The sequence below is a fragment of the Anticarsia gemmatalis genome, chromosome 12 (assembly GCF_050436995.1).
Source record: "Anticarsia gemmatalis isolate Benzon Research Colony breed Stoneville strain chromosome 12, ilAntGemm2 primary, whole genome shotgun sequence".
Taxonomy (NCBI): domain Eukaryota; kingdom Metazoa; phylum Arthropoda; class Insecta; order Lepidoptera; family Erebidae; genus Anticarsia; species Anticarsia gemmatalis.
This window is the reverse complement of record NC_134756.1, coordinates 10,560,782-10,586,637: the sequence shown is the minus strand read 5'-3', so window position 1 is coordinate 10,586,637 and position 25,856 is coordinate 10,560,782. Positions and strand designations below refer to the sequence as shown.

The window sequence follows — 25,856 nt, the reverse complement described above, 5'->3', positions numbered from 1 at the left end:
GCTTTTTAAAGAGTCACTAAACTAAAGTCTCGGATTTGAAACCAATAGCTATTGAGCAATAATATTTAATATATATATGGTGTTATTTAGATAAATTATAATTAATCCTTTGCCTAGCTTGGATGATAAATATATGAAGTCAATAAACATTTCATAATATATCGGATTTGAATAATGAACTTAGCTACTCTCTCTTTCTGTCATTTTTACAAGTGACGCATTATCAAAAAATATTAAAATAAATTAATCTTTTGATTGAATTATTGAGGAAATAAAGTAGGGACGGTATATCATTCTAAATCTGGGTCCAGATTAATAAAAAATACGTAACGCGTTCATTCAGAACATTACTTTTCACCGCAAATTTCAATTTGTTTTCACATAAATCTTATTAATGTTCACCATTTGGTACCGTTACTGGCTTCAGGTATACTAGAACTTATTGCTTTTATAGAGGTTTCTTAGATTTAAGTTCAATGTAAACTATTTTAGAACGATATTGTTTTAAGTTATTAGAACATTCTTCAATCGAAATTTAACTAAAGGTATTTGTATTAGTAATTATACTAAATACGGCGTTTCTGTTGCATATAGGTGTGAATTTCTATAGTCGGTACTATCGCATAGCGAGAGATTGATATTTAAATTATACTTCAAAAATAGTTCCTCCGGCACGCAATAGAGGCGCTGCTTAGATTTTCACAAAGTCGATAGCTAGCCGGTTGTCGATAGCCAAGAATAGTCAGAAATCGTCCTCTAGGGCACCACAAATAAAACCGTATAAAAATAGCCCGTTTACTTCGCCCACATTAAGATGTCTACTGCTTATTTCTTTCCAATATAAAAACCTTGTAGTTACACAACCCCAAAGGCAACTTCAAAAACCTACAAACGCCCAAAAAAACCAAACGATATTTACTTTATAAGCACATTTAGTACACTTGAAAACGTTCACAAATAAAGTTTGTAATCAGCGCCCAAAGTTGTTGATTCTGATAAATAAAGTGCTATAAAAGTTGAACCTTAATTTTATATACCTAGGTACGAGGCTTTACCTAATTTAGCTCGAAGTTTCGCTCGTAAAATACGATGAGTAGACTTAATTTTTGATCTATATTTTGATACTGGAAAACCCAATATCAGGGAAAATACAACGAATGCTATTTTCAAGTAGTGGTCAGAGAGACATTTTTGGACAAGTATGTGGTAGAGCTTTGCCTAGCAACGGGACTTAATAGTTTTTTAATACGTCACTGTCCTACTACTGGGCAAGAGTCTTACTCGATGAGTTATAAAAACAGGACATTTATAAAAAAATGGTATTAGATGCTACCTACTCCAACCATCCGGGGTGGCGAAGGGTCGATCCCTACGCGAAACAAATTCTTAAGTAGCGCTTCGATTCGTCGAAAGTGTGGTTAAACTATGCTTTAATGACTAAGTTTTCGTTGAAGTTATGATATTATAAATATAAAATGTTAGAAATTTTGAGATAGGTGTTATTCCCACACCAAACAAAATGTTTTGTCTAGTGGTTTTAAAGTCTGTTTGAACTTTGTATTCGTCATTTATTGACACCCACTTAAGAAATTATTATCAAATTTTCGTACTGTTTGTATTACTCCACTTGTTCCTTTCCTAAGAAGATTGGTGAGAAATACATGGCAAATTAAGATCGTACACTTTTTATAGGACCAATATTGGGTCGGGGAAAAAATATTTTCTATATAAAAAGTATGTATGAACTTGTAATTAAATCTCTTTGGCTTCAAGAATCACAAATGAGTACACGGTTCATTAGGTTTCTTTCAGTGAGCTCTTGAGGTAGTCAAATATCGAGCGTTTTGTATAGAGAAAAGATTTTATTACAAGTTCATACATACTATAATGCGAAAAGACTTTTTCCCGACCTAATATATTTTATCTCAAACATTTTACGATTGTGCGAACCACAATCTCAATAGAATCTTGTAATCGATTAAAATATCTTCTTTAATATAAAATTTCATCAGCCGCGGTAATTGAACTGTCTCGACGGTATAAAATGACAAATTTTGTGATTATTTTTTTAGTCCTAATAGGTTAATTGAAGAGCGTTTTATTGCGTCTCATTATTATTTGTGAGAGTCTATCTTCAATATAACGATTTTGTATCTTTTAGCGTAATAAATGTATTAATTAGCATATTTTCTTTGAAACTACTATAAAGGAATACAGATAGATAAATAAGTAGTTTAAAAAATATATTTGTTAAAAACGTAAAAACACGTACACAAAAACTAGAATACCAATAAAAGTAAAACTTTAAAGGTCAGGTTTTAATATTTTAAATTCTTTTGTTTTTACTATTCAAAAATCATGACTGAAGTGTACTAAATAATTTATATTTTTAACAAAATAAAATTGCTATAAATACTTCAACCAGGCGAGTTTCTAACAAATTACTAAGTGCATTTTCTCCATGTTTATAAATAGCTTACAAAATTATATAACAATTTTTACAACATATTTTACGATACGTAATACGTTTACCTATAACGTCGTAACAGCAAATTCTAGCAATATTACATTTATCGTAGTAAGTTGACGTTCTAATATTATTTAGGTACAGGCCTCCCCAGACAGTTTTTCTAGGTCTTCAATCGTCTTTACGACCATTAGGAATCCTGTGGGTCGTCGCAAAGTAATATTTGGATAGAAATTTGGTGTGAGGACGTGTATTCGGTAGGCAAACTGTTTGCAGCTTATTGTTTGCTGACCTCAATTTTGTTTGACTATAGTTTTACTTTGATTGTACACAAATTTAGGTATAGTTTCGGTGGCTAAGTTAGTAAAACTTAGCCACCAAAATGACAATATACTGATAAGTGGTGGGTTCGATTCCCGAGAGGAAAATAATTCGCGTGATCAACAACATATGGTTTTTGGTCTGCTGTATGTTAATAATTTGCCAGATTGTTCATGCCATCATTATTTCTTAGTGTATTAACAGTTTTAGGAAACCAATGCTCCTGTTGAACTCACCAATACACACAAACAAGTCACTATAGCCATTTATTTATTTATTTCACTTTGAATTTAGGAACCCTCTTACATGAGGAAATTTAAAATTGGCAAAACATGGCAATTCTAAAATGGCAATTAAACATTTCTCTTCGATACAACTACATCCGATAATGTAACCAAATCCGTAACAGTAAATGTGCATTCAAACCTCTGTAAGCGTTTGGCAGACTCTAAAGTAGGTCGTTCAGTGAGCTAATTAGCTAACAACGTTTGTTCTCAAACTAATCTAGACAAACCGTTTGCCTAGTGTGTTTGTGGCTTAGAAACGTTCCTCGGTGACAAATATATATCAATCTTCAGAACGACTAATTAATATAATTGATGCTAGCTTTCATTTGAAGGTGATGTGTCTTAGAAAAATGGGTTTTTCTTTGATACATTTAGGTTATATGTTAGTCATCATAGTCACAGTCAGTCAGTTGTAATTTGGTCGTGGAATAATAAATCGTAGTTGAGTTATAAGTTATATAGACTTGCTGATTCATTTTTGTATTCACAAGAATTGTTGTTAATTTCGTTGCATATTGTACGGTTATTATGATGATCTTTCTTTATTCGGATTTGATAAACTGTTTTTTTACGAAATCGTTTTCTAGCCGTCATTAAAAATATTGGCCATTTTAGCCATCTTTTTATGAGATCAAAATAATGATGAATAATATAGGTACTGCGATCAAGATTATATGTTTGATCATATTGCAATATGACTTCGATAACGCAAACCATATAATCAGCAATCATTCACTTAAGATATGACGAAATAAACTGCTCATGATCTAAAACGTCATGGACCGTCAAGTGGATCCCATTAAAAAAATACCCCTAGAAGTGTAAGTCTAATGATAAAATCTCGAACGACATTCTAGCGTTTCCACGTGAACAAAAAGATAACATAAATAGCACTATAAATTCAAGTAAGAAAAAACAATATAAAAATAAAGACGATACGAGGCCCTCAGGGTGTGACAAAATGAAACGCAAATAAAGTATATAATAGTATGTAATGTATGAAAGGTGTGGGCCAGAGAAGCCTCAAGAGACTTCGATTGAGTAAAAGCTGACCTGTATTTTTTTACCAGTATAATTGAGTTAAAACACCTGTATTTTCAGTACTGCGACAAAGAAAATACACTGTGTTAACAATTTGTAGCGCTACCTGGGTATTAAGTGATATATTTTTGTTTTACCGTGGTAATTGCTTTACTTTCCTGGAATGTTGTACTTTAAGTTTACCCGGGGTTAATAGCTCCTACGTATACTAACAATTACTGTCAAAAATCCTGCAAGTATGCTATGTATGTGTATTTCTTTTTGATGCTAAATCCGCTGAACGGTTATATATTATACACATACACAGAGGGTTATGATAGATTTTTAAGACTAGCTACTTAAAAAATATAATGAAAGCGCCGCAAGCACAAGTTTTTTGATGATGTTTGTAGTTGTTCGGTAGTTTATTTATTCTATAGCGATTAAACTGTTATAAAAAAGAACTGTATTGATAAACTACCCCAGAAACCGGGAGTTAGTAGAATACAATATCTTATATACTCAACGCCTTATTCATTCACAACAAGTGCAATACCTGTAAACAATTTACCCAACGGGACATAATAACCAAGAGAAATGTGTGTGCATGTTGCGGGGGCGCATACTCAGTAAAGCATTACGGCTTATCGCTCATTTCAATCGCTTGTCCAACGTAGTAATTAAGAAATTAGATGCTCCAAATCCCCTGAGAGAACTTTGTAATGGATTACTGTTTAAAAGTTCCAGCTCAGTTTGCACGAAGGTTTGGTTACGACTACAATATAATTTAACTTATGAACTTGTAAAATGGCTATTTATACATACAATCACTTCACTTGATGTCCTGTATGGTTAGAGTTACTCACCCGCTGAAGCAATTCAAAGTCCAGCTACGATAGATCAAAGCTCAAGGATCAAGAATGAGGAATTCTCCTTAATCTGCGGTAGAACATGATGTGTTGACCTAAATCATCATCTATATAATTTTCATTCCTCCAAGAAATATTCTTGGTACAAATAGCGCTACTAATTGATTCCAATCACTTAAATGTAGTTATTATCTGACCAAATCAGTGATTTCTTAGCAGGTATCTAAATTTTGATAAATAGTAATACAGTCAAATAGAATCTTTGTAGGTTTTTGTTCAATTAAATTGTCATAAACATCTGACCTCTCAAGGACAATTTGATTGCTAACAGTTCATATTTGTAAGCAGACCTAACCTTGAACAACCTCATGCAATAAACCACTTTACACTTTAACGAAAAATATAATAAATACTGGAATACGAAACGTCGGGACCATTTCATCAGTTATTCGATTATGTCACCGCGGTCGCTGGAAATGGCTCAAATCCGTTTTGACAGCCACTGATGACGCCATTGTACTACATCGAACTGAGGTTTCATGGATAAATTGTAATGAAATCAGGGATTTTTCAACGAATTAATGCTGTATTTGAGTATAAATTATTCCCGCTCTAAGTATTTCTCTTGTGTCGCGCGGACTATTACAAACATACAAACAACGGATACAAAGCACAACCAGAACCGAAACAAATATTTGTGGATCGCACAAATAATTGTTCCGTGTGGAAATCGAACCCACGAACTCCCGACGCAATCGTAGCGGCGTGTGTGACCTTAACAACTGCGCCACGGAGGCAGTCAAATGATTAATTATGTTTCGTTTTTAAGTCTATTATTGGGTATGAAAAAGATTGATTGAAGAAATATTGGTATAGGTTGTGGAGCTATAATATAAGTTTTTGAATGACTTACAATAAGTCGCTTCATATTTGAGTAGTACTTTGTTATTTTTGAATCGTAAAATAACAGCTCTACAAAACAATTATAATAATTATAATATATGGTCACAATAATATATTATGTAAGTTGATTCTGAGATGAAAGTAAAGCATTTGATATTAAAAGAAAGACACGAAACCTTTGACTGTAAAAAATATATTATCATAATACATATTACATCAAGATCTATGTATAACATGTCTTAATAAGGCTGTTGATATGTAGATTACTATACGTAATATACTTCTCTATCTCAAGCTCATTATGCAAACTAAATCGTCCCAAAAAGACGGCCATTAAGAATTCTTTAAAAAGATAAAGTATAAAAGTACTATATTTTATTAGCATTTAATTCGTGAAATTGAAACTGAGAGTATAATATATTTGGTAATAAAAGACTCTAACCGCAATAATGATTAAAATAATATTAATATCAGAGAGACGTACCACAAAGAGATGAGATTTATAGATGTGGTTTTAATTATTTTGACGAACACAGTTCAGTCTTATTCAATTTGAACTCTGTAACGCGAATGAACTTGCAATTCGGTCGAATATTGTTGTGTGCTTATTCTAATAAAGAATATTTGTGGTGTTGAAAACAGTTTTCAGAACTATTAATTGGACTTAGAGACTTTATTTTTTGTTAAAAATTCGGGATTTGCGGGGATAATTGACCACCGAAGTAATTTATCGTCCTTCAAGCCAACGCGGAGTGTACTGTATAGTATATTTATATTCAGTCTTACTCTTCCGAAATGTCCAAAAAAAGCAAGGCCATAATAAAAGATATAGTGTATAATTCCTGTCTTCACGACATTCGTTGAACGTAACGAAAGTTCAAAATTTACGGGCTTAAATATTCCCTGTTTTTTTACGTCTATCAAAACCGGCATTGATCAAGTTATTGATAACAAAAAACCGTTTTTCAATACTTAGCGTTTTGTGTAGCGTGTGTTCATTGAAATCCGTTCCGGTATTTATTTACAAACTTATTGTACCATCATTCAAACTTTGTGTGAAATTGACGGGAGTGTGTTGTGGTTTAATAGACAGTTAAAATATATAGTCAGTAAAGAAAATGTGCGTTTTAAAGCTTTTTACTTAAACAAGTTACGTTTATAGTTATGAGTTAATAAGTATTGGCATTTTAAGAACTGACTTACTTTCTGAAAGACATTATAATGGATAAGATCTGTTAGTCTGAGTTTGGTTTTCAATATTTAAAAAAAAATATATTTTTTCAAAGCATATTTATACATATTCACAAGGGTTATTCTCTACAGCCGGTACTACTGAGTACCGAAAGTTTGAAATTTAAAATGTATCTACTGCAAGGGACGCTAATCAGATTATCATACAGCATTTCGCGATAGCGGCTAGCTATTTGATAGTCGTTAGAAGTAGAGATTTGCGCTACCAGTAGCATTTATCCGAAAAGAGCTCTAATAGCTCACCATTTTATGCAAAAATTACCTACATTGTGATTACCACGTACTTAATACATTTTAATAGCTAGTAAATAACTGAATGTAAATCCAAGTTTGGGGTTATGAAAATTAAAACCATTTGATAGAGGAATATTAAAATAATATATATAGTTAAAAGGGCAGTATACAATTATCGTGTCCAATGCATAGAAATATTAAAGAAAACATACAAAGAAAATACGATTTATTCCACGAACTTATTTCATAAAATGTATAAACTAACTAGAGAACTTGCACGAATTCATTTTGTATGAAATATTCAAAACTATTCACAGATATTTCTATAGATAATAGTCAGCACTGTTATTACATTGAGTCGCCAGGATTCTATTCCCATACGAAATTAATATTATTTCTGTGATATTTAAAAATATTTGATTTGAAATTTGTTTCATACGTACATTCTTTACATTTCTGGTTAATCAGTAACGCAATTCTCTACAATCGGTACTGTCTAGTATCGAAAGTTTGACATTTAAAATGCACTACCAAAATAGTTCCCATGGAGCCCGCTAGAGGCGCTGATTAGATTTTCGTGAAAAATTTCTTGATGGATCAGGTTGTTGGTAGTCGATGATAGGAAAGAAACTGGCTACAGTTTTAAAATGAAACTCAACTAATTCGTAGATAGCCCAAAAATATGGTTTGGTAAATCGAACCTGTCTCGTCACTTACAGCTACCATACGTGCAATTTTTTTAAAAGTTTAAAAAATTACACTTAAAACGTAATGGGAGACTACATCACCACTTATAAGTCCGAAAAACGGAAACATATTAGTCAATTATGAGCGTATTTTAGCTTCAAATTGAAATCCGTAGTCCACTAATGAACCCATTGTAGTCAGTTCGGTCTACACTACGGTTTTTACCGTGCAATTAACTCGACAATCCGGACCGCGTGTGGTGGACTTAATCAGACTCGAATGCTGACACTTGACCGTTGGAGGGTTACCTATGATTCGGTTTGAACGTTTATTTGCAAATTGTTAGTTTCATACCGTCTGATTGAAGTGGATTGTGATGGGATAGATGAGAGCTTTTTAGTGTTGAGTACGTTGGAATTTTGATTTCTATTGTAGACTTTAAAATGATTTATTGGTGCACATTTTGTTTAGATGGTTTTACGAAAAGTGAAATACGTAAAGAAGTGTTTTTTTTTATATTTCTATTTTATTTTATTGTAGATACTTATACCTCACTAATTTACTGTGTTAATAATCTATACTTTTATTATAAAGCTGAAGAGTTTGTTTGTTTGATTGTTTATTTATTTGTTTGAACGCGCTAATCTCAGAAACTACTGGTCCGATTTGAAAATTATTTTACTGTTAGATAGCCCATTTATCGAGGAAGGCTATATATCATCACGCTAAGACCAATAGGAGCAGAGTACCAGTAAAAAATGTTACAAAAACCGGAAAAATTATGACCCATTCTCTCTTATGTGACGCAAGCGAAGTTGCGCGGATCAGCTAGTTAGAATATATTTGTTGTTTATTTACTTATTGATGAGCTTAATATGTTTTTTGTTCAATAGCGTTTTGTGTTGGTAGTAAATAATATATTACGTGTGTTATTATTCCTTTATCATCGCTCTTTGCTTTATGAATAAGTGACTAGGAACTAAAGAAATATTCGACGGGTCTACGTATTAGCATATAAATAAGGTAAATCTGTAAAAAAATGTGTGATACTAGATATAAAGGTGGTATAAAACTGTATTATCCAGAGTACTTTTGTTGTTTTCAATGTAATCTATGTCATTCGAGCCTCACTTATTTTATTTAGAAACAATCCTGTTATAACCAGCTAGTTATTGTTTCGTGGAAAGTTCTCATCTCTGAAATGCGGAAATAACGTCATTTCGTGGAAAGAAAATAATGTATTATAACAATTGTTTTTGTGAAGGATATGTAAATAAAATAAATAATATCGATGAAAAGGTAAATATTGTGCTGATTTCAAGTATAATAAAAACTAAATCATAGACAGAAAATGTACTACACTTTCAAATCTATTATTTATTTTTCACCATAAAATCCACCCCTACCTAATATTACGGAAAATGAATTCTAGCCTCATTTTGTTTTAGGATAAATATTATTTGTATGGACTGAAGGCCTAAACCCTCCCCCTCATTATGGGAGGAGACCCCTGCCCAGCAGTGGGACAGTGATGGGTTAAATTTATTTATTTTATTTATTATTTGTCTAATCTATTCAGAAATATCCATCCACAATTAGCGCTAAACGGCTTCAATTACCAAAACTATCATCGAAACCCAGCTCAAATATTCCTATAAACAGTACCTTTATAAATTCTAGCTTATCCCAAACTTTAAACGTATCAAACATTTAATTAATGCCGGGTGCTCACAATCGATCGGCTTAACGATTTGCGGTCAGTTCCGCACTCGGTCTCGCGTGTGTAACTACCTTTAATTAGTGATGGCCTTAGGAGAGAATCAATGGTGTCTATCATTCTGTTTACTTCATAAATTGTTGATGGGAACATTTTGTTTTATTTAATTAGTGTTAATGGCTTTTGATGGTTCAGTTCAAGGTCGTTTTAGTAATGGTCAAATACATTTATTTATTTAAATTCAATGTCTTTTGTGATTGTTAGAGATGAGTCTTGAAATTCCGGCTTGGTTTTCCGTTTTTATCCTGACGAAGTATTAATTTATTATTTTTTCACGAAAAATCCCCTGTATCAAAATGAATGAAATGAAGTCGGGAATGATCTTTCTTTTTTCCTGATTAGTATTATATAGGTAAAAATAAAGTATTAAAGACATAAAAGGTTCCATAGACTAAATAAAAAAAAAAAACAAAATAGGATGAAAATATCTTAGCCTTTGAACATACGATCACACGGAATAAACGATAAAAAGTAGTACTAATAAGATGTTTTCGTAAAGAAAAAGGGTTTAGGTAGATAATAATTGGTAGCCTATAAAAACATTGCTAGTTTACTTAGGAGCCGTATCGTCATGTGATCCTAGTCCCATACTAAATGTCACGGGGCTGACCACGACTAAAACAACATACTATTTTGGTTATACGGTTAAACAGACGCAATTTCGTATATTTAAGGTATTATGTATTTTATTCACTATAATATATTTTTAAATTCTATTTTAAAAAAACTGTTATGCAGTTTGGCGATTTTTTGTGAAAATTTAAATTTTATTGTTAAACTTGAAAAAATGATTTAAAAAAAGAAATGTAAATTTTTCATCGATATCTAAAGACCCTTAAAAGTCAATAAAATCAATAAAAAGAATTTGTAATAGCAGCCCTTAATAAAATTATTTTTACATGAATATTATTCCAGTATTTTTTTTTTTCAGAGTGAATAAATAACAATAATTATTAACATCAACACGTGCTGCCTCATAGAAGAAAAGAGGACTTCCTTACCCCGTTTCCGCTCTTACTCTCTCTTTTCCTATTTATTCATCTCTGTCTAAAGCTATCCTTAGAATGAAAGTCCAACTCATAGATTAATATAATGCCATAAAACGGAAACAAAAGTAAATATTTAAAATCAAATCCACGAGGACTCTCGAAACAACCCAAATTACTATTCCATACATTCTCACTCTAGTTTTACTAATCACTAGCAGTCTTCATTATTATTCTAAAGCAAGACTTCTAGGCGTCTACTACAATTTTCAAATAATATTTCACTCAGTAAGCCTGTTCAAGTTTAAACAAGGCTTATATAATAGAACCATGAAGTAGCCATAGTCCAACAACTTCATAGACAGCCTTGCATGCAAAGTTTCTTGACAAGAGAAGGTAAACAAAAACATGAATGCAGCTTGAACATGAAGTATCCGATTGAAGATATCGCCTCCCGGCCAATTTATGGTGACCGTTGAAGGGACATCATCAAGCTTTCAGTCGGTATGCCCAAGATTAAGCCAGAACGCCTTGCAGTTGAGCCCGTCATACCCTCGCTTCCTCCTTGGAGCAAAACAGGCTTATGTAGCTTACGGTGCCTGGTTTGATACAACTATTAGATTTTGGAAATACACATAATCATTAAAGAGATTATTCGTGCATACTAAGGCTCTCTACGAGGTTGTAGGACTATATAACAAGGCTTATATAATGGAACCATGAAGTAGCAACAATTCACACGGAACTTTTTGCAAGCACACTATGGCGTGTCCACAAACTTTACTACAACTGGGAGTTAGTGAAAACATGGCATTTTATAGCATAGTTTTTTAACTAGTATTATTCTGTTTCGTAGTTTGTTGAGTGAATTTTTTAGATTTTTTATGTGGAGTTGTGGTGGGGTTTATGTGTACGATGCTTAAAATAGATGTGACTTTTTATTGTTGTATATTTTTGGTTACGTTAGGATTATAGCTTAAATCCTATTGCAAATCTTTCAACAGCTTTGTAAAAAGTAACTTATTACATTTTTTATCACTATTATTAGATCACCCGTCTCCCGAAGGGGTTATGATAAGCGACGAAGGTTTTAGTTTTGGAGCTAATTTTACCTCTCAGTTGTACTATACCTTACGTTCGATGTTATCATTCCAATCAAGTGTTCAGAAATAAAAATATTTCTACAAGGTTTTTTTACCTATACTGTCCCATTGTTGGGCAAAGGTCTCCTCCAAAATCTTCCATTTCTACAACTAGCATTGCAATATTAAACTCATTCTATCATAATTAAATTGCTACCTTCCATTTTTCCATTAACATTAGGTCAAAAACCAGTCAAATTACCACCCCAACATCTTTATAACATGGACACTACTCACGCGAAAAATCCACGTTAAATAATAAACATGGTCATACACCCTCTAATCCACAACAACATTACTTTCTACCTGCATGCTGTAAAATATTACAAAACCTTTCAACAAAAATTCAACCTTAACACAACGGAATAAATTTGATATTCTTTTGTTAGTGAAATGTAAGTAGGGGCATAAATTTATTAGACGATCATCCCTAGAGCAGAGGTCCCATGTTATACAGTCTGTTAGTCAAAAGGCTGTTTACACTAGGTAGTATGCACAATGCACTAGCTTAATTATCTTTGAAGCAAGGATCTAAAGGCGCGGAAGAGGTAATGTGAGGGGGAATTTTTACGAACGGCTTGGGTCTATTCTTGAAGTAAGTTGGTATTGTTGGAGTAGGCTTTACGTTTACTGTAGTTATAAAAATGCGATTATTGACGGTTGTGCTCATCTGTCGGTAAAAATCAGTGGGTTAAGCAACATAGTTATACCGTGAATATTCGACTGATGCCTATTGTGGTACTTGAGCGTCTGGGGGGCACGTTTGTAATTTGTACTAAGGTGCCAATCAAGCCAACAGCCTTTGAGTCATGTATAAGGCTGTCTGGCGTTGAACTTGAATGACCTTAACAGTGGTTAATAAATTAACTTAGTTAATAAACTTTGACTGCGCGTGAAAAGATTTCCTGGTGTAAAATTCTTAGTGTTAACCTAGGTTGCAAACTATCTGTGTACCAAATTTCATCAAAATCCGTATCCGTATTCCGTAGTTTCTGTATCAAAGAGTAATTAACATACGGATATCCCAAATACTTTCGCATTTGCTATAAAAAAAAAAGAGAAACTCATTGACGAACGTAAATTTCTATTAAAATATTTTTTACGCAAGTAAATCCATGAACAAAAGTCCTATGTGTTAAACAGTCGATCATGCCCTTGAGCGTCTCGTTACCTTGATGTATTATGTAAAATAGACTATTAGACAATAATAATATAGCACTGTATTCACGTAAAAGAAATTTAATTATAACTGTGACATGTCAAGGAAATTCTCAGTTATTATTTACTAGCCGTCTGATACACGTGTGTGGGTTTTACGAAGAATTTTTATATATAACAGCATAGTTACTAATAATTCAGTTGCATGGCTTCTTTCGTGTGAAATTTTGAAAAAACTTGTCTGGACTATTTTTGTAACAGTTTTGCGTGCTGTGTAAAAATATAACAACTCGTTTTTCTATCAATATCTAGGACGCTTTCTAATATAATTATATTATCAATATCATATCTTAATCGGATTTTTATTTCTTTTGTTTATTTTTTGTATGGTTAGCGGTGAATTTAGTAACAAAGTTGTTTAAACCACTCAATGTCAAAGACCTTTGGATATGGTTTACGTAACATACATAATAGCCCTGATTAAGGTTTCAGTTTTTTAATACAAATTAAAGATTTTAAACTCTCGGGTCTTGTTCACATAATATTAAATCGCATAGGGCCTTAAAAACGCGAATGAAAAATTGTAAACCATCCATTACTTAATTGTCTACACTGGTAGAAAGTCACGCTACAGGTTTATGATAATCAGCGTGATCAATAGCGTTTTTTCGTATGAGTTTTGTCGCTATTTAATAGATAAACTACCGTTAAATGAACCTCAGAAACCGGTGGTAAATTGGCTTCACTTCCAGTTATCCCCACTAGTTCACAGTAAATTATCAACAACAGTATAAATATGTGGTGGTTTTGTCTCGACAGTAAGTCATAACTTCGTATGCTTTATAACGGCTCGTTAGCAACTAAATGGAATTTAATGGTCACCATTTACAACGTTACTTGCTCGCATTACACTTAATTGACGTTTAGGAGTTCAACTACTGGTTGCTTTACTGTGGTTTATTGTTGTACTGCGTGCGTTATTAAAGAAATTGTTTTATGAAAATAGGTTATGATATTAAGACTACTGTTTATAGAAATTGAAGTATTATGTATGGGAATATGGAAAAAGCTGGTCTTATCGCTTGTCCTATTGAGGCCATGGTAGACTACTAAGTTTTCGTTGTCGCTAACTTTTACTCTTTTAAATTGCTGGGACGATTTTAGTAAAATTTTGCTTGGAAATAAATGATGACCTGAGATCAAATATGAGCTTCCGTTTTCTTCAATTTTCAAACAGTTGTAAGGAACACGTGTAAGGAACAGTTTTTTTAGCAGTTTTATGAAGAATGTCTAACTTTTTGTACTTAATAATAAAACAAGTGTCTATAAAAAACATAAAACTACACAATAATTTTTACTGGCTCGTTTACTGTTAGAATTTAAAGTGAAACGCGAATTTAAATCCACTACCTATTAAATTTCAAAAAATTTAATCTTAAAATCTAAGTGTAAATGACCAGTCGTACAGTAACCTTAAAACTAAATTATTGAAGGTAAAGGACAAATGGAGCGTTAATATGAGATGTGTAGTCTCATGGTCAATGACCCTAGGGGTACAAGGTTCAATTAGTGTATGAATTATTAAAATATACATGTGACTACTAATGAAAATAATATTTTAGTAGATGGACAGTACTTTATAAAAAAAAATATTTGATTTATGTAGCCAGCGCTACTCAACAGAGGTTTAATCGCCGGATTAGAATTAGAAACCGATAAAATTAAATCCAAGTATTTCGGCTTCAAAATTACCAGTTATTTTCTGGAGTTCAAAACCTGAATTCAGAACAAGTGCTGCGCTGATATTTTTATTTTCCTTGCGGGGTATGAGAGTGATGGTAAAGTAAGTGAACCTATGTATTTTCACACTTTGGCCATTATAAACAGCACGCAGGTCATTTTTGACAAAGACTTGATGACTATTTATTACAATACTCATTGCAAATTTGCAGAATAACATGTGTTTCTATGTATGTATTCAGTAGTATTCAGCCTACTTTTACCAAATTAGTTCCATAAATTATTGACTTTTGTTACTTTATAAAGTCGTAAATTCGTACAAAACAGTCTGTTTCTCGATTTTATTGCTACCAAACTATAAAGATATTTAAACGACCATAGTACGTGTTCCACAACTATAGGAAGCGTGGCGTCGTCTCGCCAATTAATTTTTATTTTATTATTCTCAAGGTTTCTTAGTATTGATTTTCTTACCTCTACTTTGCTTTGAAGAAAATATGGATATGTATTTTAAAAGTTATAAAGTTGGTTTATATTTTACTTCATAAGGCTATTTATTTATTCAGACTCACTGTTGTACTACTAAATGTGGAATAAGATCAGATTAGTTATAAAATGTTTTGTCATATCAAGCCATTTTTAAACTGTAGGTACTATGGTATGGTAGGTATATTGGAAAAACAACGCACAATCAAAGCTTACACAAAGTTTAGTAGTTTTATTCGATGTGTTGTCTCTACCAAGTAAATATTTTTGCGAAAGATGCATTAAGTTATTAGTTTTGGTTTAAGTAGGTCCACACATTGAGTTTTAACGCAAGTAAAACTATAACACAATACCATGTATTGCATATAAAAATGCCGTCTCGCTTAGCTTGGTGAATAAATATGAAAGTTAGTACTATATATTCTATTCGAGGCTGTTCATAAAAAAATATAAAAAGTCACGATAAATAGTATGGTATTATTTCTAGTTAATATAATTAATAGAAGTATTTATTTGCCCACTTTAAAATTTATTTTGTCACTAAAATCTTGCTTTATCATTACAACACGTGTATTCTTTTAACTTCATATGAAATAGTTTGTCATTGTTGGAATTTAATAATTTTAATAATTAATCAATTTAGATTAACAGGCATTTAAACGAAAGTGTCCATTTAAACTTTCATAAAGTATTACGCTGCTGTTTCCTTTTATTTTAGCCTTTTTTGAATGAAAATGAAAATAATTAAACGTTAAAAGAAATTGTAAACCAAGAAATAAGAACTTTGACCTTTTATGCGAGAAATTACAAAAGCAAAATGAGAAATTTAACGGTTTGATAATCCTGTTAAGGAGTTTAAATGTGCATAGCATACCTATTTTTTTAATGAAATGTAACTTTACTCCTATCGACTACTGACAACCGGCTAGCTATTGAAAAATTTTGTATGTCAATCGGTTCAGTGCCTCCAGCGGGCGTGGGAGAAACTATTTTTACAGTACATTTTAAATGTCAAAATCTCGATACTCGAAAGTACCGACGGTACAGAATCGTGCTACCGTTTAGCAATTAAGTATTATGTGTATATAACGTAATAATTTAAAAACTTTAATTACAATCACATATTAGATCGGGGAACAAGTCTTTTCGCATTATAGTATGTATGAACTTGTAATAAAATCTCTTTGGCTTCAAGAATCACAAATGAGTACACGGTTCATTAGGTTTCTCTCAGTAAGCTCGTGAGGTACCCAAACATCGAGCTTTATTGTGTAGAGAAAATATTTTATTACAAATTAATACACACTATAATGCGAAAAGACTTTTTCCCCGACCTAATATTTTAAGTTAAAAACATATTCATCTTCCCATTAACAAGTCAGCATACATTTTGCAAGGGGCTACTTTAGCTACGTAAGCGAGAGTAACCGTTGTGATCACTCAAAGCCGTTTGTTGCTTTGAGCTAATACTAAACTGCTAAATTTAACTAATGTAACAAAAGCTGATCTTAACTGTAATCGACTACCGAAAACTGGCTAGCTATCGAAAAATGTTGTATGACAATCGGTTGAGCGCCTCCAGCGGGCGTTTTTGGAACTATTTTTGCAGTACATTTTAAATGACAAATTCTCGGCACTCGAAAGTACCGACTATACAGAATCGTGATACCGTTGAGCAATTTAGTAGGTATTATATTATGTATGTATATAACGTAATAGTTTAAAAACTTTGATGAATATGTTTCCTCCTTGTAAGTCCTTATTGTAAGTATATCATATTTTAAGTTAAAAACATATTCATCTTCCCATTAACAAGTCAGCATACATACATTTTCCAAGGGGCTACTTTAGCTACGTAAGCGAGGGTAACCGTTGTGATCACTCAAAGCCGTTTGTTACTTTAAGCTAATACTAAACTGCTATGTTTAACTAATTTAACAAAAGCTATTCTTTACTTTTATCGACTACCGAAAACTGGCTAGCTATCGAAAAATGTTGTATGACAATCGATTCAGCGCCTCCAGCGGGCGTCGTGGAAACTATTTTTGCAGAACATTTTAAATATCAAATTCACGATACTCGAAAGTACCGACTTTACAGAATCGTGCTACCGTTTAGCAATTAAGCATTATATGTTTAAAAACTTTGATTACTTTCACATATTTTAAGTTAAAAACATATTCATCTTCCCATTAACAAGTCAGCATACATTTTCCAAGGGCTACTTTAGCTACGTAAGCGAGGGTAACCGTTGTGATCACTCAAAGCCGTTTGTTGCTTTGAGCTCTCGAGCTAGTTCTCCCTCGCCCTCAATCGTCCCTAGCCCGTCGAGTACTGATGTAATGTTTTGTAAAATATACCGCGGGTTTTTTGTGACGGTTTTATTTGAATTTAAGTTTAGTAGTTTCGCCGCGGTATTTTAGCTCAAGCTGAAGTCTATAATAAAGATATATATAACACTGTTTTTTTTTGTAATGGTACGGTTTTATTTCGAATTTAATTTCAGTAGTTTGGCCGTGGTATTTTGGCTCAAGCTAAAGTCTATGATAAAGAACTATGACTCGTCTAAAGCTAACGTCTAGGAATAAATAATATACAAAGTAATATGTAAATGTTTGTTGAACAACCTTAAGTATTTTTTAAATTAGCGAGTATTTATGAATCCAACAGATTTACCAAGTGTGGTTTGAAGACTGTTTTATTTGAATTTCTTCAGACAACGTTAATACCATTTCAATCCATTTTTACGTCTCTGTTATTGCCAGCACGTATATTTTTTAAAACAATAGGCATCGAACTTCGGACTTTATTTTTAGTATCCACATGGTTACTAAAATAAATTGTGCAAAACTATACTACAGCTTATTGAAACAGCTGGCGCTACAACTTCATCGTCAATTTAAAAAGACTAAAACATGCTTCAAATAAAACGTCTTTATGAAGCCTAATTAAGTTCTATTGCGTTATGACAGGATGCAGGCGCATCCAAAGGATTAATGGACTGAATTAATACTTTGATTATTGTATTAATTATACGGCGTTAGATGTCATGTGGGCTTATTTGTTATGGGACTTTGATGGGTTCATTGACTTCAGAAACTTGTATAAGGAACTACGACTTTAAATTTAGAAAAAAGGAGTTTTATTGATCTAAGTCGTAATGAAAGTAGTATCTAAATTAGTCTTATTTATATAGGGATGAAACATTGGAATGAAAATATTTTATCGATTACCAGTTTAGTATTGGTTTTATGAATAAACAGTTTAAATATGACATAGTTTTACTAGAACTACATGTGATAATAACAATATAATTCCAGCCTCATTGTACTACTATAAATGTTACGACTGCTGGAGCATGTCCACAGGAATAGATCAACAGGTCAGGCTTGACCCCACAACCTTTTAGTCAGTGGTCGCTGGCGCTAAATCTGTTAAATGTCAAGTTAGATTAAGCACAGGTTTATAGACGAATAATGTTACCAAAATAGAATAAAACTTTTAATAGCCGCTTATTCCGACAAAAACAAATCGTAACTCGTGATATTTCCAAAATCCGTGTCAATTAAGCGTCGTCGTAACAAAACGACATCCGGCTTCCATACAATCTAATCATTGACTTCACTAATGTACAAAATACGGTATAAGATAAAAGAAAACAAAAGGAACTCACTAAACGCCCTCTTTTCCTTTGTTACAGATAAAAATCGCTCCGATGTGAAAAGGGAACAAAGATGGACCTTAAATATCTGATCCTAATGATTGCCTTCGCGACAGTCGAAATAAACGTAACTGAGAGTCGACAGAATGACAAAAAGCGATGGAAGAACGACAAGGTTTACTCGCACTACGTTAATATTTGCGATATGGACCGAGGGTCAAAAGTACATTGTTACTGCGAAAGTATAAAGATACAAACTGCCACAAAGGCCGATTGTTGGGTATTCAACGGCGGTATAGCTGAAGACGATCCGTTCTGGTCCAATTTTTATTCGCAACCAAAAATAGAGAAGTTAACATTCAACGTCAGAGCAGACGGCGGACTGACGTATATACCCGCAAAAGTGATCGTTAGACTGGAACGATTACAATACCTCAATATACAGTATGCGAACATCTACACTATACCCTCGTTTGCATTTACCAACTCGACTACGCTCAGAGAAATAACCCTGCCTAAGAACAAAATAGCCAAACTGGAAAAGATGTCATTTGCCCATCTGATAATGCTATCAAATGTCAGCTTAGTAGAAAATCAGATATCCGAATTGAAGCGGGACGTGTTCTACGTCCTCCCTAATTTACAGAGGCTGTATCTGTCGAAGAACACAATTAGCGTCCTTCACGACGGTTGTTTCAAACATCTCAACAACCTCATAAAATTGGACATCGACAACAATCAGTTGACAGTCGTCATTAGAGAGAACTTCCAAGGACTGTCTAATCTGATTACGTTGGATATGAGAAACAATAAATTAACGATGATAGGGGACCTTGCGTTCGCAGAACTTTGGAGTCTTCAGGAACTTTACCTGGATGGCAACGAAATAGAATTTATATCCGAGAGGGGTTTTGGGGGATTGACTCAGTTGCGAAAACTTTCGCTGGCCGATAATAAGTTGGCAATGTTAGACGACGGTGTGTTAGACGATATTCAAAAGTTGAATGTTTTGGATTTGAAGAACAATTATTTGGAAACGTTGAAACAGGAAACGGTACAGAACATCTTGGAAAATATGAAGTCGAATTATGCTCTAATCTCTTTAGACGGTGAGTTGGATTTTGATAAGTTCGTTTACAATCTATCTTTGCTCTTCCATTTATGTAATCCCTGACAAATTGTCGCTATTATTCTTACTTTGTAGATAACATTTCTGAGCGCTTATTTTACTCTTTGTTTCCTTGGAATAGGATATTTAGGGTAGCGGACGAGGAAGTCATGACTTCAACATCCTTATACGAAAAAATTGTGTCCCCGGAAATAATTAAGAGCAATACATAAAAAGGGACAAAGAAACACGACGCAGTAAAAACATGAATAACAAAATATCACAACAACCCTTACATTTACTGTGAATAGTAAACGTGCATCGGAAATTCGCGTTCAAAAGGATTAATTTAAAATGCAAACTACCATTTCGAGGGTCGATTAATGGCAAAAAAACTATAATTAACAGCTGTATGTGAGGTTAATTGGTCGGTCACGATGATGAATGCTCCTTCAGTAACTCATTGTGTGAATTATCCCGTTGAAAATTAACCGGGACGTTCAATTAGCCACACGATTAGTTACGATGGCTGTAATGTTCCGTCGTTTGAGTGGGCGTTTTATTTGTTGAACGTGTATTGGAGGAAGCACTCGAGAAAGTAATATGTATTTGGATGATATTATTAGATTTCTTTGTTTGCTTGTTACATGTCAGATTATCTGTTGTTGGGGTTGAATAACTAATATCTCTTGTTTGTTCCGACTTGACTTGCGAGGAAAACAAGTATTTTGTCAAATATAATGAATCCTTTAATGTAATGGAAATAAGTCACAAAAGGGAATGTTTATCTTGAGAGAAAACGCTATTTTAGTTTGACGGCACCGGTGATTACATCGAACACGTGATTGTTGATATTATTATCATTACACCGGTAGTGCGTGGGTTCGAAACCCAAATAGGACAAATAAATAAGTAATTACCAACATAACTTGCTGATGAAAACAAGTATTTCATCACTACAGCTGTTTGTACGCTTGCAAAGTTGTCTTTAAATTATTCACAGAATAAATTTGTTCACTTCAAAAAGGACGTATCACACAACTGTTTTGCAACGGTACAACAAAACATAATTATCAGTTAACGAATCACCCCATTCGTTTTTATCTTCGCCGATTTCCCGCCCCAAAAATCCCGAATCTAGTAAACTAGCTCCCAAACCATTACTATCGGGAGCAACAATGAATCAGGCCTTGAAATACCGTGTTTAAGTGCCCAGTGACAATTTAATAGCGTCTATATTTTGCGGAGTGCTAGATGTTATATTTTCTGCAAAATGGCTGTAGCATCGCAGTTGCCTATGATTTAATACGCTTTGTCCAGTGTTAATTTGGTTTTGCGGCTTGTTTATTGCAGGATCATCCTAGTTTGTGTATTTTATTACTGTGCTTCCATTTTCAGTTTTATAGGTCAGCTTTTAGAACTATTGGCCTTGTTTGGAGTTTGTGGAGATAGGTTTTGAGTTTATGTTTCAAGATTATAGTAGTGAATCAAATGATTATTGTATGAAGGTAGATGTTCCAGTCAGTGAGTCAATCAATGGTCAAACTAGTGTTGTATTTGTTTGACCATTGTTAGTCGTAGGTTATTTCGTTTTTTTCATAATTTACAACAAAAACATTTTCATCAATAATTTTTAAACCTTAATTCTAAATTTAAATTCAAAAATACATACAGTTTGTTTTTAAATTACAATATATTATACAAAGAGGAGTGCGTCACGTAGTTTTTCTCCCCATCATCGTCGACTGGTACCATTCCCAGAATTTGGAAAACATAAAAGCGACCCCTAATTCACACAATTTTTAAAATTTTACTCGCTAGCGTTCTCTTTACTTCCAAAGTGAACAAATTGATAAAACGTACAACTGGCACTCCAATAACGTCGACTTTTTCCCAACAGGTAATAAACTGACCTGCGACTGCCGGCTGTCCTGGCTGCACAAACTGCGAAATGAAACCCGTAGCAAACGCGTGCGAACTTCACTCGTCCGACTAAACTGCATCATGGACACAAAAACAAGCGTCGCTGCAACTAAACTGGAAAAACCGAAAACAATACAAGGCCCATACAAAAAAGACTTAGATTACGAAGAAGATGAACTCGAAGAGAAACATTACGATGACGCAATGCAAGACCAAGAAACGGACATGGATGATACTAAAATTGAATATAAAAGGAAGTTGCTTGAAATACCGACGGAGATGCTTCCTTGCCCGAACCGTTTAATCTACGAGGCGTCTTACTCACCACCTACACAAGACGAGGTCAAATATTACAAGACTTCATCAACTCCCCGTCTGGTAGCAACGACTATGAATTTGATACTAGCTATCGTGGCAATATTGTAGCGAATGAACTGAATTGTAAATAGCTCTGTGATTTCATTATGCATTTACTAGTTAGCTGTTATAAATTACGTCAGATTTAGGTGTTTATTTTCATTTATTAAGTAAAGGAGAATATCTGATTGCCACTGTTGTATCAAGTTGATGTTTATTATATTGAATGTATTGCGGAATACAGCCTTCATAGTCATACTTGATAGAGCCCTGGGTACAGAATCCGTGCAAAGACCATTCGCATTTCAAAGTTTTTAATTAAGGTGTGTTCAAACAATTCGCGGCCTATGCAGCCGATATACCCGTGCGTATTCAACGCTAAACGCATAGCGAGCGTGTGTTCGTGAGTTACGCGTTGTCAATTCGACGCATTTGTAGCGCCGCGAGTTCGTCACTCACTTAGAACAACACATTAATCGATGGTGCGTTTGAAATGCAACCGCGTATATTATTTACAATTGTTTGGACATTCCTTTGAGTGAAAATTTTATTTAAGAAAATAATACATTTCTTCTTAGCCTTAGTTTTACATGAGCACATGATTTAGTCTTAAAATGGCCTAGGTTATGTGATTTGTATTGCCATAACCAGCTTACTTTCATATCATAAGGGTATTTACATATCTGTTTCGCTTACATTATTAGACTAGATTACTTATAGGAATTGATAGTGTTAGGTGAATTGGACCCAAAGAATTGCTGTAAATAAATTTTCACTTTTTACTTATGCTATTATTTCTTTGTACATAAATTAGGATAAGGTTGATTTAATTTTAGGTGGGGACCGTGTTTCACTTAAAATGTGAGATAATGTAATTTTGAAATTAAAACAACACAGTAATTCTTGAGGTTGTGATATAAACATAAACTTTTAGATACTTATTGATTTGAAATACTTAAGTAGTCTGTTTGTTGTATGTATGACTGATAGCGAGGGGTTCTTTTTACGTATTGAGTTGACTATTAAATACTTTTGCCGATTGAAAAAAAATGGTTGCATTCAAAATGTCAAAAGCTATTACTCAAGCATGCCATCTTTTGGTAATGGGGCTAAATTACATAATGACGAAATTATTTTTCTTCCGTTTTATTAGTATTCTATTTAAACGAGTGAAACTAAATTAGGTAATTCAATAAGTGTTACACGGTCCTTCAAAAACGTATCATAATGAATATTTCTTAATAACTCTGTCAGTCTCAATAGTTTGTCGGGAAGTGTTTTTGATCGGTATCATTTGGCAACAATCCTTGACAAGAATAGGCTACGTTGCTATGGCAACTTCACAACTTTGTTACTCACGGGAAATATTGTATTGTTATAGTTATGCCTAATGGAACATATTTTATTGATATGTGTATGTTTTTTGAAGAAGCTTGCTATTGAGGAAATTCGTAAATTTTTGAGAAATGTTTTGTTATAATGTAATTTCAATGCAAGTCCGAATTTTGTTCTTTATAATTTTTCTTATTACTTACAACTTCTTACTTGCGATAAATTTTTGTGTTTTGCATCTATCGATTTTAAAGTATATTTGTTATGACGTACCTACTTCCTTTGCAGATGTTGTTGAATGATATAAAAATGTACAAAACATTTAAAAAAAAGCGCAGCCAGTGTTCTTTAGACAAATAGGCTCGGGGTATAGCCTTGCTATAGAAACAAAACTATCCGAAATTAGTTTTACTTTCACGGGCAATATACAATATATAAAAAGATTTGTGAATTGTATTGTATCGTTGACAGTTGACCTAGTCAATATTTAAAAGTTTAATCTTGATAAAATTGTTTCCTTTTCATCATGCGAGTTATTCTTTTAAACGTCGAGTCGACAGTTGCAGTCTGTGATTAAACTTTGTATTAAATTTCTTTCTTCCAATAGCTGGATATACAATTGTACGTAAGCTGAATATAAAAAAACAGTTGAAGTTTCAAGCCGTCTGTTTGCCGTTTCATTCAATATTATTAAGCACTTGAATTGTATAGTATTGTCACAAAATAAATGGGTACAGATGTTTTGTTTCATATTTTAACCAACCGTAGGAAGTTTTACGACCAAGCGAAGAACTTGTTCTCGCAGTTTAAAAGAAGTGACACAATGAAGGTACTATATTGAATATGAAATGTCTAGAGTCTTTAGACTAAAAAGAGCAAACATAGCAAGTGTATAGATTTTGTTGTCTTTGTTGTTAAATGTAGTAGTTTTGTCAAGAGTTATTATGGCACGCACGTTAAATATGAAGTGTTAAACATCTGTACTGATTAATTTTGTGACATTTATTCTTAATTATATTGTCTGGGTTTTTAATTTATTTTTAAGGCCATAGTGATTATATACCAAAGATGTTAACGCATTTTATTGTATTACAATTAAAACGGGTTTTATATGCGAATAGAGACGTTCAGTCTCAAAACAATGAAAACCAAAATAGAATATGGAGCATAGAAGCCAGCGTTTCACAAAAAAAGCGACAAACCGCATCAGAGTGATTTTCTATAAAAATCGGCTACCGACAACCGACTATGGCCTTACTTGCAAGACCGTTAAAAAGCACGAACGCTGCGTTCAATACAGTTTTATTCTATCGTATGGTTAGTGGCCATCCTAGTGCCATACTTGTTCAAGTTGGCGGAAGGGCCTTTAACATGGCTTAACGACTGTCATCTCAATTGACAATATCCGGAACCGACTTTTAACGTGCCCTCCGACGCACGCTCAGTTCAAATGCCACTATGCGGTTACCCATCTATGGAATGACAGATAGCTTATACCGACCGGTGAGCACAACAGACCATGAGCGCCTAACGTTGACGTCGTAAATAGTGCCATATTTCCACCACATTTTTGAAGCCGTTTTAATTGTAATATGCGTAAAAGTAAATACTTGAAACATGTATTATTTACCTAATAGCCTTGCTATCGTGAGTTTAATTATAACACAATGTAAATAAACACGTCGTCTGTCTATCTATTCAGAGTGTGGTAACAATAAATTGATACTTTTCCAATTTCTGTCGTTTTATTTTAATTATCCTATTTTAGATTGAAACCTTATTAGTGACAACGAGTCATTGCATGTCTAAAATGTTTATAACTCACAATTAACCGTTTGCAATGTTAGACTTTTATGATAAGGGGTGAGCCTATTGTCATATGCCAGGCACCAAACTTAATGCTTATAATGAGAATAGTCTTATATAGAAAAAATAATGTACCCAAGGCGTTTATTACTCTAAGAAGAACATTGTACTCGTGACATCACGATCAAATACTTGTGGCGTTGATGCGCCATAAAATGTCCTAAATATCACCGTATCCAAAGTTGAGATTTAATGTCCAAATTCTACACGGCAATGAAGAAAATAAACCAGTTTTTTGTTAATTTCGCCTAAAATTTCCAGTCCAAAGAAAAGAATTACCC

At 33.2% G+C, this 25,856-nt stretch overlaps 1 protein-coding gene across 1 annotated transcript in view; it reads left to right on the top strand.

Annotated features, from left to right (window-relative positions):
• Positions 1–25,427, top strand: part of LOC142977305 (uncharacterized) — a 52,462-nt gene extending 27,035 nt beyond the window's left edge. The window contains exons 3-4 of the mRNA XM_076121122.1: positions 19,029–20,098; positions 21,998–25,427. Coding sequence (XP_075977237.1) covers positions 19,063–20,098; positions 21,998–22,446 — 1,485 coding nt within the window. The 5' untranslated portion in view covers positions 19,029–19,062 and the 3' untranslated portion in view covers positions 22,447–25,427. The remainder of the gene's footprint in view (positions 1–19,028; positions 20,099–21,997) is intronic.
• Positions 25,428–25,856: the final 429 nt, after the last annotated feature.